General features: G+C 36.7%; 1 protein-coding gene across 1 annotated transcript in view; it reads left to right on the forward strand.

The window, feature by feature from the left end:
* Positions 1 to 690: 690 nt before the first annotated feature.
* Positions 691 to 14,358, forward strand: part of LOC114253218 (ATP binding cassette subfamily A member 3) — a 34,909-nt gene continuing 21,241 nt past the window's right edge. The window contains exons 1-14 of the mRNA XM_089734364.1: positions 691 to 876; positions 1,498 to 1,734; positions 1,802 to 2,058; positions 2,139 to 2,312; positions 2,394 to 2,638; positions 2,719 to 2,829; positions 2,910 to 3,051; positions 3,403 to 3,582; positions 4,327 to 4,539; positions 8,688 to 8,791; positions 9,429 to 9,561; positions 9,637 to 9,866; positions 11,406 to 11,805; positions 12,427 to 12,568. Coding sequence (XP_089590490.1) covers positions 1,523 to 1,734; positions 1,802 to 2,058; positions 2,139 to 2,312; positions 2,394 to 2,638; positions 2,719 to 2,829; positions 2,910 to 3,051; positions 3,403 to 3,582; positions 4,327 to 4,539; positions 8,688 to 8,791; positions 9,429 to 9,561; positions 9,637 to 9,866; positions 11,406 to 11,805; positions 12,427 to 12,568 — 2,543 coding nt within the window. The 5' untranslated portion in view covers positions 691 to 876; positions 1,498 to 1,522. The remainder of the gene's footprint in view (positions 877 to 1,497; positions 1,735 to 1,801; positions 2,059 to 2,138; positions 2,313 to 2,393; positions 2,639 to 2,718; positions 2,830 to 2,909; positions 3,052 to 3,402; positions 3,583 to 4,326; positions 4,540 to 8,687; positions 8,792 to 9,428; positions 9,562 to 9,636; positions 9,867 to 11,405; positions 11,806 to 12,426; positions 12,569 to 14,358) is intronic.

Consider the following 14,358-nt stretch of genomic DNA (forward strand, 5'->3'; position numbering starts at 1 on the left):
CCCTCTACCTCGTGGTCTTCTTTCGTTCACCTTGCCAGTCACCATTAGCTTCTCCAAGCTGACGTGATTCTTGAGTAATAATAAATGTGTAATAACAGTGGTTTATTAACTGTTTAATATCTGTCAAATTGCGCAAGTGTGGGAAAGTGAAGCAAAACCGCTGTACGTAGCTTCTTGGGAACCTCCAAAAAGTCCACAGAAAAAATCTTAGTAAATGACCACCATTTTACTGATAATATAATAATATTTCATACCATATCAGCTCATCTCATTTTATTTAATTTCATCCCCGTTCATTAACTTCTCAAATTAATCATCTTCATTTCATTTCACGCCATATTATAATTTTTCATAAAAATAAGATTAGAAATTAAAGTAAGACATAACTTTTTTTTTATTGCTTAGATAGGTGGACGAGCTCACAGCCCACCTGGTGTTAAGTGGTTACTGGAGCCCATAGACATCCACAACGTAAATGCGCCACTCACCTTGAGATATAAGTTCTAAGGTCTCGAGTATAGTTACAACGGCTACCCCACCCTTCAAACTGAAATAAAATGATGTATAGAAAGCTGCCATTGTTCTTTAATGTATTATCTATGGTTTGAATAGAACAGACAAGATTGTATGGGCTTAGATCCTTTTGCCTTTCTTAATAAGGAAAAATTGTACAAAAAAAATATCTATGGTTTGAGTAGAAGGCGGTACATACCTACATTGTTTAAATTTATTTTATTTATAATTATTGATCTATTTATGTATGAAGAAGTGTTAAACGTTGAGTATCTTTTTTTAGATCTATGAAATTAAATAGCTATAAATAATTTATAACATGCCGCTCTAATCGCTAGTTAAAAATTGGTTCGAGACAAATACGTAAGAATTTTAATTTTTAATTTGACAAATTCAATTATGTACGTGCTATGATATCCTATAATTAAAAACGTACTAGTACATGTCTAAACAATTTAAAATTGTAAGCAATTGAACTAATGCAAACATTTAGTAAAAATGTTGTATATTCGTGCATAATTAATATTATTTTATAGAGAAAATAATGTAATTAAATAAACTTTATTAATAATTTAAGCAGTGGCAGCATAGTATTGGATCAAGTTTAATTTCCTAATTTAATAAAGTAAATTTATGTATTGTTTGAATAATTAATGATTAAATAGTAAAGAGGGTGGCGGTATTCACGTTGTATTTATGAAGCGATGGTAACCACTTCTCGTTATAAGGACCGTGAGCTCATCCTCCCGTGTAATATAAGATTCGAAGGTTAAAAAAATAAACGTTAATTACTCAACAAAATAATCAGGATTGTTTTCAGTCTGGTGGCAGATGATTTCAATTCAAGTTCAGAACTGATTATTTCTGATTAAAACGAAACATATGCACATCTGCTTAGCGCAAAAATATAAAGATACTCATATTTAAAAAAAATATGATTTGCTTCTTCTATAAATAAAATGTATAATAATATATTCATTTCAGAATTTTCATTACTGATAGGTGTACAATGTCAGCTGTTGCAAAACTCAAACTTCTCATCTGGAAAAATGTTCTGCTCCAAAAAAGACACAAGTGGCAAACCATTTTTGAAATAGCATCACCAGTTATATTTTCTTTATTTTTAATATTAACAAGATGCCTAGTAGACCCAAAATCTAAACCTGCTATTACTTATTCACCATTTCAACCAACATATCTCAACATTACTGGTAGAAACCTGTAAGTATTATTCGGTTTTGTAAGTATACTTAAAAACCTTATTTGTTCAAAAATTTAATTTTCACAGAGGAAATTTAACAGCAGCTAAAACAGGAACACTTGCATTCTCTCCAGAAAACCCTTTAACAAGAAATGTTGTAAGGGATGCTATTGCAATGGTTGCAAATGACAACTTAAGTTTCCTTTTTACTTTTATATTTGACTCAAATATTCTACCTCAGCCTAAAGGATATAAGAATGCTAAAGATATGGAACTGGCACTTACACAACCCAATGCAATGAATCAAATTTTAGTTGGAATCCAATTTGATGATGTAATGGCCAGTAAGTAAAAGAACTTTCAATTAAATTGCCTAAAAAATGTGTTTTCTGTTGGCAATATTTTTATATATAAAACATTTCAGATGCTACAGAATGGCCTGAAAACATAACTGTAAGATTTAGATTTCCAGCTGTAATGAGAACTCCGATGATTGAGCATCCACTGAGAGCTAGTTGGAGGACTAATTTACTCTTTCCATTGTTTCCAAGGCCAGGGCCAAGAGATGCAGACGATATGTATGGTGGAAAAACTCCTGGTTGGTTGATGTTTTTTATATCAATACAATGTTTTCCATGGAGTAATAAATATCAATGCATTTTTTAATATATGTTTTTAGGATATTCCCCAGAAATGTTTTTAGCGGTACAGCATGCAGTGTCACAAGAAATAATCAAACAAAAAACTGGTAAAGCTATAAATACCAAAGTATACCTACAAAGATTTCCTCAGGTGGCATACAGAGAAGACGAATTGTTGATAGCTTTAGAGAGATTTATATCTATGATAATAATGCTTTGCTTTGCCTACACATTTGTGAACACCGTAAAAATGGTAACAAATGAAAAAGAATTACAACTCAAGGTACATTAACTTAGTTTAACAAGGATTTCACTAGAACTTTAATTTTACACAAAGTTTCAACCCCTACTTTACATTTGCAGGAAACTATGATAATAATGGGTCTACCCTCATGGCTCCACTGGCTTGCTTGGTTTATAAAACAATTCTCATTTCTTTTAATATCAGTTCTCCTAATTGTGATCTTGCTAAAGGTATTCTACTTTTTTATGATAATATATAAATTTTACTTTAAGTTTTATTTTAATATAAACGTTGTGTAATATAATTGCAGATTCCTTTTAATCACACTGAAGATGGTCAAGGCTATTCCGTGCTCACGTTTACACCTTGGTCTGTTCTATTTTTCTTTATGGTGCTTTACGTGATGGCATCACTTGCATTTTCTTTCATGATCAGCGTCTTTTTCAATAAAGGTAATAATAATAGAAACAAAATGTTGAAAATATGAACTAATACAGTTTCTATTAGTTAGATTGTAGATTCTTCTTTTTTGATAATGATATATATATATATATATATATATTCTAATTTAGTGGTAGGGAAATTTTCTTGTATAATCTACATTTAAATTGACCTTCAATTTCACTTCTACCCTACAAAACTTAGTATTGCCATAAGGTCAAGTACAATTTAAATAAATCAATATCGTTATTAATTATAAATAGGAAAGCAGAAGGTCATCATCATATTAATATTAAAACAACTTTAATTTGAATTATTTGCAACATTATAATAAATATAGGCGATGTTCCGTTTTTTTGCAGCCAACACCGCCTCATCGTTTATGGGTCTGGCGTGGTTTTCTACTTACGCCGTTTTCATGTTAACGCAAGTGCTGTACGAAGATATAAGTCTTACTACAAAATTACTTCTTAGTCTTATATCGAATACCGCCATGGGTTACGCCTTCCAGATGATTATAATGTGTGAAGGCACATCCAGAGGTAACACCTGAATCGATTCACAGACCAATCGATAATTGAACTTATGAATGATTTTTTATTCACTACATATCTTTAAGTATAACATAGCCATGAGTCATTTTGTTGCATTGAATACACTAAACTTGTATTAAGCTTTTAACTAACACTAACTAACTTTTAAGTAAACACTAGTATCGCCTTCAAAAAATATATTAATAATCGTATATCAGCGGTCGGGGAACTTTTTTAATTATTACCCCATAATATTTTTGTGTAAGCTGACATTACCCATTGATGGCGAAGAACAAAAAAAAACGAAATCGCTTCTTTTTAGCATCTTTCATATTATAGCCCCCATGATAATTTTGAAAAGAAAACAATAACTAAAAATTTAATTGAAACATAATTTATTCAATTTATCAATGTAATTAATACCTCGTAATACATAACGGTAATAATAGTAATATATCTAATATACAGTTGAGAAAAAAAATTGGCCCCACAGAAAATATAAGTACCTAAATGATAATTTCTTGTTCAATATGATATTTTTATGAGTTTGAAATCACAACGATTCTAAAGAAGTTTCACTTCAATATATACTTTTTACTCACAAAAGTTTCATTTTTACCCCCCAAAATTTCATTTTACCTCATTTGGGGTAATTTACCGCGGTTCCCCGACCGCTGTCGTATAACAATACCCAAAAAATTGTGCAGAACAATTTTCTAAATAACATTCCTAATACTGTTCTTATTTTGTTAGGACTTCAATGGAATGAGTTTTTCTCTCCAATTTCATATCACGACAAATTTCAACCGGGGCATGTTATGTTGATGTTGATGCTGGACACAATATTGTACATGTTAATTGCTATGTATGTCGAAAAAATACGACCGGGGAAATTCGGTGTACCGATGCCGTGGTATTTTCCATTCACGAAAAAATTTTGGTCGACAAATAAGTCGAGGATCGCTGGTAAGTCACAATTCATTTAGTAAAGTTTCAGAGATGTTTTTATAATGTTCATCCGTCTACATGTTACGCACACGTGATTTCCTAAAAAGACGTCAATGGTTCAGTTGAAAGAGGAAATGTGGGAGAAGGATCTGAGTGCAGAAAAGATGTATGATAGACCTGAATAGAAGAATGGGACATGCTGCGCGAACAAGGGCAAAAAGTCTCCGCATGTTACCGCAGTTTTTTTTTTTTTAAATAAATCTAAGCCTTATTACGGATGACCAGAAAAAAGTATTTAACTATTTATGGCAAGTACGAATTTTCAAACACGAAAAACCAAAGATATTTCAAGCTAAATTATGATCCTTTATAGATCAACTAAATATTGTATTTTGATGAAAATATGTTAATTTTGTAAATATCGTAGGCGGTTTTGCTATTTGCTTTTTGCGTCGTCCCTTTCAATTTACACACCATATTTTGCTTTATTAGATGGGCCGGGATGCTCTCGACCTATTTGATGTTAAGTTGTCGTCGGAACTCGTAAATATTAACCACGCGAGGCCAGGGTCAAGTTTCCCTTGCATTCGTACAACGTAGCCTATCTGCCCTCGCGATCCAGAACCCAAGATTCTTTTACATCAGAAGTTGACATAATGACGGTATTCACCCGTGCCGCATTTCAATATTTCTTACAATCTGTACCGGAAATTTCAAACTTGTGATTTAAACAGAAAAATCATCATTCAAATCTCTTGTCGATTCGTCGTGGCCTAAAGGATAAGACGTCCGGTGCATTCCTATATAGCGATGCACCGGTGTTCGAATCCCGCAGGCGGGGACCAACTTTTCTAATGAAATACGTACTTGACAAATGTTCACAATTGACTTTCACGGTGAAGGAATAACACCAGGTAATAAAAATCAAACCCACAAAATTATAATTTACGTAATTACTGGTGGTAGGATATCTTATGATTCCGCGTGGGTAGGTACCACCACCCTGCCTATTTCTGCCGTGAAGCAGTAATGCGTTTCGGTTTGAAGGGTGGGACAGCTGTTGTAACTATACTTGAGACTTTAGAAGTTATATCTCAAGATGGGTTGTGCATTTACATCGTAGATGTCTATGGGCTTCAGTAACCACATAACTTCAGGTGGGCTGTGAGCCCGTCTACCCATCTAAGTCGTAAAAAAATAACACTTAACACCAGGTGTGTTGTGAGCTCGTCCGCCCATCTAAGCAATAAAATAAAAACTTGATATAAAGACACTGATAGACCAACCATTCACTGCTACACAAACTGTATTATATAACTAGTCAGGTCATAAGTATTGTCACACAGTAAAAACTTTTCTTTTAGAATGCTGGCCACAAAAAAGTTTATTGAATTCGAATTTCGAATTGTTCATGAAAATAAAAATGTATACTTTTAGAATTTTACTCATTTTTAAATATGGAGTGGACGCTTAAAGAAGACCGTGTTGCAGTTATTGCGTTGCATCGTTGCGGTTACGCGCCAATTCAAATTTTTAACATACTGAAAATTTTTAATATAACCAAAAGATTTGTTTATCGTACCATCAAACGATACAATGAAGACTCTAGTGTAGATGACAGGTCAAGAAGTGGTCGCCCTCGGTCTGTTAGGACTCCAGCAGTGATAAAAGCTGTGAAGGCGCGAATTCAAAAAAATCCCAAACGTAAGCAGAAACTGTTGGCCCTTCAGATGGGGTTAAGCAGAACCACGGTGAAAAGGGTGTTAAATGAAGACTTAGGGCTTCGGGCATATCGAAGAAAAACAGGACATCGTTTGAATGCTCGTCTAATGGACCTGAGACTGAAGAGATGCCGCGCTTTGTTGAAGCCGTACGCGGGAAAAAAATATCGGGAAATTCTTTTTTCGGATGAAAAAATTTTTACCGTAGAAGAGAGCTACAACAAACAAAATGATAAGGTGTACGCACACAGTAGTGAAGAAGCGAGCAACCGTATTCCGCGTGTCCAACGAGGTCATTTTCCATCCTCGCTCATGGTATGGTTGGGAGTTTCTTATTGGGGCTTAACAGAGGTACATTTTTGTGAGAAAGGTGTAAAAACGAATGCAGTTGTGTATCAAAATACAGTCCTGACGAACCTTGTGGAACCTGTTTCTCATACCATGTTCAATAACAGGCACTGGGTATTCCAACAAGATTCGGCGCCAGCTCATAGAGCGAAGAGCACACAAGACTGGTTGGCGGCGCGTGAAATCGACTTCATCCGGCACGAAGACTGGCCCTCCTCCAGTCCAGATTTGAATCCGTTAGATTACAAGATATGGCAACACTTGGAGGAAAAGGCGTGCTCAAAGCCTCATCCCAATTTGGAGTCACTCAAGACATCCTTGATGAAGGCAGCCGCCGATATTGACATGGACCTCGTTCGTGCTGCAATAGACGACTGGCCGCGCAGATTGAAGGCCTGTATTCAAAATCACGGATGTCATTTTGAATAAACTTTGGTGTCATAAGAATCTATGTTTTTTTAAGTTCATTTTGGTATATGAATGGTTACATAATGAATAAACTTGTTTCAATTATTTTACATTAAACATGTGACAGAATTTATGACCTGACTAGGTACATATAGCTATTACAAGTTGTGATGTAATGTCTCTATAGATAATAAATAAAGACGCAAGTGAATATGAAAATTTCAATTTAGAAACGACATTAGACATAAAGTATGTACACTTAAGTGTTATGTTGCTTTATAATTAATTATTTTCAAATCACGATTCTGGCTTTGTAGCTAATAATTGGAAACGAAAAAATCATCACCGTAGAAACGTTATATAATGAAGGTGGCCATGAACCGCTGACCTTCTAGACGATATAATGACACGTACTTGTCAACGCCTGCGGTTCGAATAGTTAAAAGCATCCATTGTATAATAGCATTATTAAAATATTGTAGAAATTCTTTAAATCATTTAATCTGTAAATGGCCTAGAACAACAACACTACATATTTTCCCGAGTGTTTCGTAAAAGGCAACTATGGGATTTATCAAAAAATTGATAGCTGTGTTTTCTGAGTACTATACAAGCGTATTGCGATCGCCAATCGGCATTAGAAAAACTTCTTTTTTTTTATTGCTTACATGGGTGGACGAGCCCACAGCCCACCTGGTGTTAAATGGTCACTGGAGCCCATAGACATCTACAACGTAAATGCGCCACCCACCTTGAGATATAAGTACTAGGGTCTCAGTATAGTTACAACGGCTGCCCCATCCTTCAAACCGAAACGCATTATTGCTTCACGGCAGAAATAAGCAGGGTGTTGGTATCTACCCGCGCGGACTCGCAAGAGGTCCTACCACCAGTAATTACGCAAATTATAATTTTGCGGTATTGATTTTTATTACACGATGTTATTCCTTCACCGTGGAGGTCAATCGTGAACATTCGTTGAGTACGTATTTCATTAGAAAAATTGGTACCCGCCTAAGATTCGAACACCGGTGCATCGCTCAACACGAATGCACCCGGACGTCTTATCCTTTAGTCCACGACGACTTCGGACTTCGACTTCCATCCTGCCTATTTGTGGCATGGAGTAGTCAAGCATGTAGCATACAATTAATACTTTGACCTTATACCGCAAAGTGGGAAACAACATTCACGTTGTGATAATTATGGGCTCCCGTAACAACCACTTGGGCCGGGAGCTTGGTCATTAGGCAATCAAGAAAAAAATGTAGAAAAATCATCAAAAATGTAGAAATCTACTAACGGATGTATCTCGGATATTTTATTGCGCAAAAACAATGACCTTCGTTGGCAGCAAAAACAAAAAAATAAACAAAAAGTGAAGATTCAATTCTGTTTATTTATTTTTTTCTAATATATAATACAAGTTGTCAGAACTGGTATTTTAACGTTTATAGTATTTTTAATTTGTCTTCTGCACAATTTAAAACAGTATTGAAAAAAAAGTTAACTAACAGAATCAAATAATAGTAATAATACTTATATTTTTATGTTTCCTAATTCCTATCTTAAGTACTGATGGTAGAGCATACTCTGATCCATCACCGATGGGTACGGGTACATATTAATTATTCTCAAATTTGAATTTATTTGAAAAATACAATGCTCTCCTCAAAAACAACCTTGCAGCTGCAAAAACGGAAGAATCTAGCGATACAGCGTACCATGATGCTCTCCTGAAAGTTGTTCACGACGAAGAACCTAAAGATTCGCCCGTAGGTGTCGACATTCAAGTGAGTTCCGAATAAATTCGATACTAGAAGTATTACTAACTATATGAGAGACACTATGTGACAGAAACTATATGATATGACGCTATATGAAAGTATAGCTAAAAATAAAACGTGTTTTTTTCTCAAAATTGTTAGATTTTCGGCTAGAAACTGATTTAATAATAATTAAAAAGTAATGCAATATATTTTCTCAAAAACGGTAATACGACTTCCTAATTTCTTCAAATTGGACCGTTTATCTTTTTGTATTGTAACCCTCAATATGGATAATTTTTTTCCTGTTCTCAATTGATTGTGATTTTGTCACAGTGTATATATAGTTTGTGGTCCATGTCTTCATTAGCATACAGATAAAAGAAGATTATTGAAGGAAGTTAAACAAAGCTCTAGTCAGAATAATATTATTCTTCTATTGTAAAGATATGAACAGTATAATTATCAAGCTCGCTTCATACCAACCTAAGTACAAGTACAAGTTAACTTTTAAGCTTTTCCAGTAACACCTGAAGAAGTTGGTCGAAGTCTCGCCTGTGTTAAAATAACAACTATACTGTTATTAAAATTCTTCCACTTCTGTACTTCGTGATAGGAAAAGCTGGATAAATTACAAATTTGTTCATATTTCTTGATCTTCCAGAATCTCACAAAGGTTTATAAAGGCACAAAGGCGGCCGTTGATAATTTAACATTAAGATTATATGAAAACGAAATCACTGTATTGCTCGGTCACAATGGGGCTGGCAAAACCACAACGATATCGATGTTAATCGGTAAGATTTGTCTACAAATAAATAATGTTTTGAAAATGCGCAGTTTCGTGTTAAAATACCCACATAAAATTACAGGTATGATTCCTCCGACCTCCGGTACGGCTACGATAAGCGGCTACAATATAGTTACGGAAACTGAAATGGCACGTAGTTCTATTGGCATATGTCCACAGCACAATGTCCTCTTCCCCGACCTTACTGTAGCGGAGCACATTGAATTTTACGCAAGATTAAAAGGAGTTTCGAACAATGAAATCCAGAAAGAGGTTGACCATTTCGTCAAACTTCTTGAGCTTGAGGAAAAGGTAAGTTTAATATTCTCAAAATGTTTTTTTCAGCTACGTTCAACCATAGAGCCAGAGTTCAACATAGACAACAATGAAGGTCTCCTCGTCTCTCCCGCCTATTAATTTACGGTAACGACATTTCTTCAACTTCAAAGACAGCTTCCCGCCCGCTCTGCGTGTTACCAGTACTTTGGGATTTCAAAGCAATGTAACTTCACATTCGGTAGAGACACGTGGCCCGAGTTGCCGTAGTGTTACAGTGATATACACGCGGAGCCTTCTATTTTTTATTCTTTTTATTTTTTTATTGCTTAGATGGGTGGACTAGCTCACAGCCCACCTGGTGTTAAGTGGTTACTGGAGCCCATAGACATCTACAACGTAAATGTGCCACCCAACTTGAGATATAAGTTCTCAGGTCTCAAGTATAATTACAACGGCTGCCCCACCCTTCAAACCGAAACGCATTACTGCTTCACGGCAGAAATAAGCAGGGCGGTGGTAACTACCCGCGCGGACTCAAAAGAGGTCCGACCACCAGTAATTACGCAAATTATAATTTTTCGGATTTAATTTTTATTACACAATGTTATTCCTCAACCGTGGAAGTCAATCGTGAACATTTGTTAAGTACCCGCCTTGTTAGGTACCCGCCGCCGCCTTGTTAGGTACCTGCCTGCGAGATTCGAACACCGGTGCATCGCTCAACACCAATGCACCGGACGTCTTATCCTTTAGGCCACGATCTACTTGATCAACGTGTTATAGTAAGCGGCACGTAAGTTGGCAAGGTTTTGGTGTAGTGGGGGTAATGTCGCGCATAGTGCACAGTGCAAACAAAAAAAATGGTCACTTTTATTGCCCGCATATAATTTAATTTAATTTTATTAAATGTTTTTATTTGCCATAATTTATTTTTAAGCCTGTGTGTTGAGAAGAAAGTTAAAGAAAAGAGAGGAATTCGTGAAGTCTATTAGGTGCTATAAATAAAATACAATAAAAAGTTAAGAAGTTTATTTAAAAAAATATACTTAATATTAAAAATTATGTGTCGCCGTCGTCACTATCATTTTCTAATAATGCTACCCATTGGATTAAATTTATAGTAGCACCTGAGCTGGTGCAAGGAGTTGCCTCCTCCTCGTCGACATGACGAAGAGTCGCTGTCGTCACTGGCGTAAATAATAAAACGCTCAATGACTGAATCGACTATATGGTCATTGGTATTTGGTACTGGCATTGCAAACAAACTTAAAACAATAACACTCGTAACAAAAACTCAATATAAACAAAGGGTTCCTACAACTTTAGTAGGCGCATGTGTTACCGGGAGCGATCGGAACGTGGCCGCGGTGCGGGAGGGGAGGGTCGACTGACTCACCAATCGCGCGCTCGGAACGGTGCAATGTCTTTCCCCGCGTCCCGCTTGACAACCAAAGAGACCTAAAAAACGACTTCTGCGCATCTAGCGACTCTTGCCAAGTTACGTGCCGGGGACTATACTTGTAGTGATGTAGTGAAGCACACATATTAGCGATACCTTGTGTTGTGTGCCAGAGGCACGCTGCGGCGTCGAGTCTGTCGGGCGGGCAGAAGCGGCGGCTGTCGGCGGGCTGCGCGCTGTGCGGGCGCTCGCGCGTGGTGCTGCTGGACGAGCCCACGTCGGGCCTGGACCCGGCGGCGCGGCGCGCGCTGTGGGACCTGCTGCAGCGCGAGAAGCGCGGCCGCACCGTGCTGCTGACCACGCACTTCATGGACGAGGCGGACGTGCTGGCCGACCGCGTGGCCGTGCTCGCCGCCGGCCGCCTGGCCTGTCTGGGCTCCCCCTACTTCCTCAAGCGCCACTACGGACTCGGCTACAAGCTCGCGCTCGTCAAGGACGCCGCCTGCCAAGTCGATCTTGTTACAGAATTCTTCAAAACATACATCCCGGACATAAAGGAAAATACAAATATAGGTAATACCGAAATTTATTAGCAATCAGCGTACAGTAAGTAAAAATCCTAACTGAGGCCTTAGTTGCATTCACATTCGGGAAGCTTGAGATTTTTAGAACTCAAGTATCGAGACCTAATCCGCAGTGATGAAAAAAATGGTGTCAGATTGATGGGGATGGCGCTGATCGATAGTTAGATTTCTGAAATATCTATATATATATATATATATAAAAAGGAATTGTTGTTCGTTAGTCTCGCTAAAACTTGAGAACGTCTGGACCGATTTGACTAATTTTGGTCTTGAATTATAAATTATTTGTGGAAGTCCAGAGAAGGTTTAAAAGGTAAATTTAAATATGAAAAAGCTCAATTTTGTTTTTCCTTTGATGTGTTCCCCGTCGGACGGATTCCTTTTGTTTGTTTTAAGTTTATTTTATACAAAAGTTTAGGTTGTTTATTTATCGATTGAGGCACTACGAAGTCTACCGGGTCAGTTAGTATACAATGAAAATGACCAAGATCAAGACAAGTTGTCGTAATATTACTGTGTATATAAACTGGAACGTGCTTCCAAACCAAGCATGAATTTCTTTCAATCTCAATTAGAACTTATTTGTAAATTACGCACGTGATTGTTGCAGGATCGGAACTGACTTACATCCTACCTAACGAATATGTTAGTAAATTTCCCGACATGTTCAAAGATTTAGAAGAAAAAAGAGAATTGTTGAAAATATCTAGTTATGGTCTGTCATTGGCCAGCCTCGAAGAAGTGTTTATGAAGTAATTTTTTATTATTTTTTATTCATCGTCGGTGTCCATATTAAAATAGATTCATCAAGGCTTCTTCTATGCATGTTGAATGGAAAACAGTGGGTTGATTGTCTAATTAATTAGCTACCTCTCCAACAGGATACTGTATATTTGTACTATAATAACATTTGCCTTAATGTAGAATTGAGACCGTAGCACATAAAATAAGACTATTCTTTATTTTTGCACTTTCATTGTTCTTTTTTCAAATCTTCTGTATTATAATAATAAAAAATTAATTGGCACCTATTTTACGGCTTGCTCATTCAATCGTCTTCGCCATCTTCCTTTTTCTCTGTCGTTCCGTCTGTCATTATCTTTTCCCTTTCTTACCGTTTTCTCTCACTCACATCTTAACACTTCCGTCCACACTCTTTTCATACTATCGATTCACCACCAATCAATACATATTTATATTTAGTATATAGCGTAATTAAACGAAAATTTTTATAGAAGTCGTTATCTTTGTTAATGCTACGGCCGACCCATTAAATCACTGGTCGCTCATCTATATACACGTGTATATAAAAAAGAATGTGCGTATGTATGTTCACCTAAAACTCGAGAACCTTTTTTTTTTCCTACCTATGCTGATAGCCTTGAGAGGCTATTTCAGCTTCGCCCTAACGTTTGTAGGTGAGCTCACGGGGCTCAAACCTGACTACGATGCTAACACGAACCCTAGCAAGAGTCGTGCTTCGCAGAATCTACCACCGGATCGGAAACGCGACCCACTGAGAAGATCCGGCGAGAAACTCAGTGGGCTGTGTCTGAGAGTTAATTTACTCGTCGAGCCCTTCGTCGCAAGCGACGGGTTCTACGAGAACGGTGACCGGTGCTTGAAGTACCTAAAAGCACCGTTAGTGGATCGGGAGGATCCGAGATGACGGTCGAGAACCATTAGCCCAATAGATATAAAACTTTCAACATATACAAAGGGCTACGTGACCATTCGGACGAACATATAGTATGCGCGCGAGTTCATGTCAATCGGAGCCGGAGGCGACGCGCGGGGGACAGCTCGCCCCGCCTTCGCCCACTTCCCCGCATTTGTCTAACGTCGAGTGATGTTGTCCTTGACGGTTGTGACGCGCGCTTATCAATATCGAAAATTTACGCTAACGCTATTGTGTTATTTCATTGTGAATAAACCATGACTACTCCACTTCCAACAAGTTCAGGTAGAAAAAAACCTACTGAAAAAATATACTGATTCCGACTCTGATCTGTCGGTTGTCTTTTCATGTGATAAGTGATTGAATTGGAATAAAAAAAATATTTTTCTGTATTAGAAATAAATAAGTAGTAAAGTAATTACTTATCACATTTATTTTATTTTATTTGCAAAATTACCTTAAGTTACATTAAACCAAATTGACAGCTGTTGACTAAATCGGTAGTTACTATCGACATTACCATAATTAACTAGGTCACAGCACTACCGTATTCCTTAGGATGGACATGAACTTCCGCGCCTACTGTAGTTTCGTTAGATCCGGATAGGTGGCGCTGGTAGCAGTGATTTTTATCTTATGAACTTAAGGTCGAATTGTTAAGAAATCTGTTTATGTAACTATGTATACTAGAGGTCCCGCAGTAGTCGAAATTCAACTATAATTAATTGGAATTGTAAGTTTGTACACTATTATAATTGTATTTTATACTTCTATAATCACAAATTTCGCCAAGACTACACTATAAAAATATTAACAAAGACAAACAATATTTAATCTCAATTTCACAACAGACGTCAAGTACAA

This window comes from Bombyx mandarina, chromosome 17, assembly GCF_030267445.1.
Source record: "Bombyx mandarina strain Sakado chromosome 17, ASM3026744v2".
Taxonomy (NCBI): Eukaryota; Metazoa; Arthropoda; class Insecta; order Lepidoptera; family Bombycidae; genus Bombyx; species Bombyx mandarina.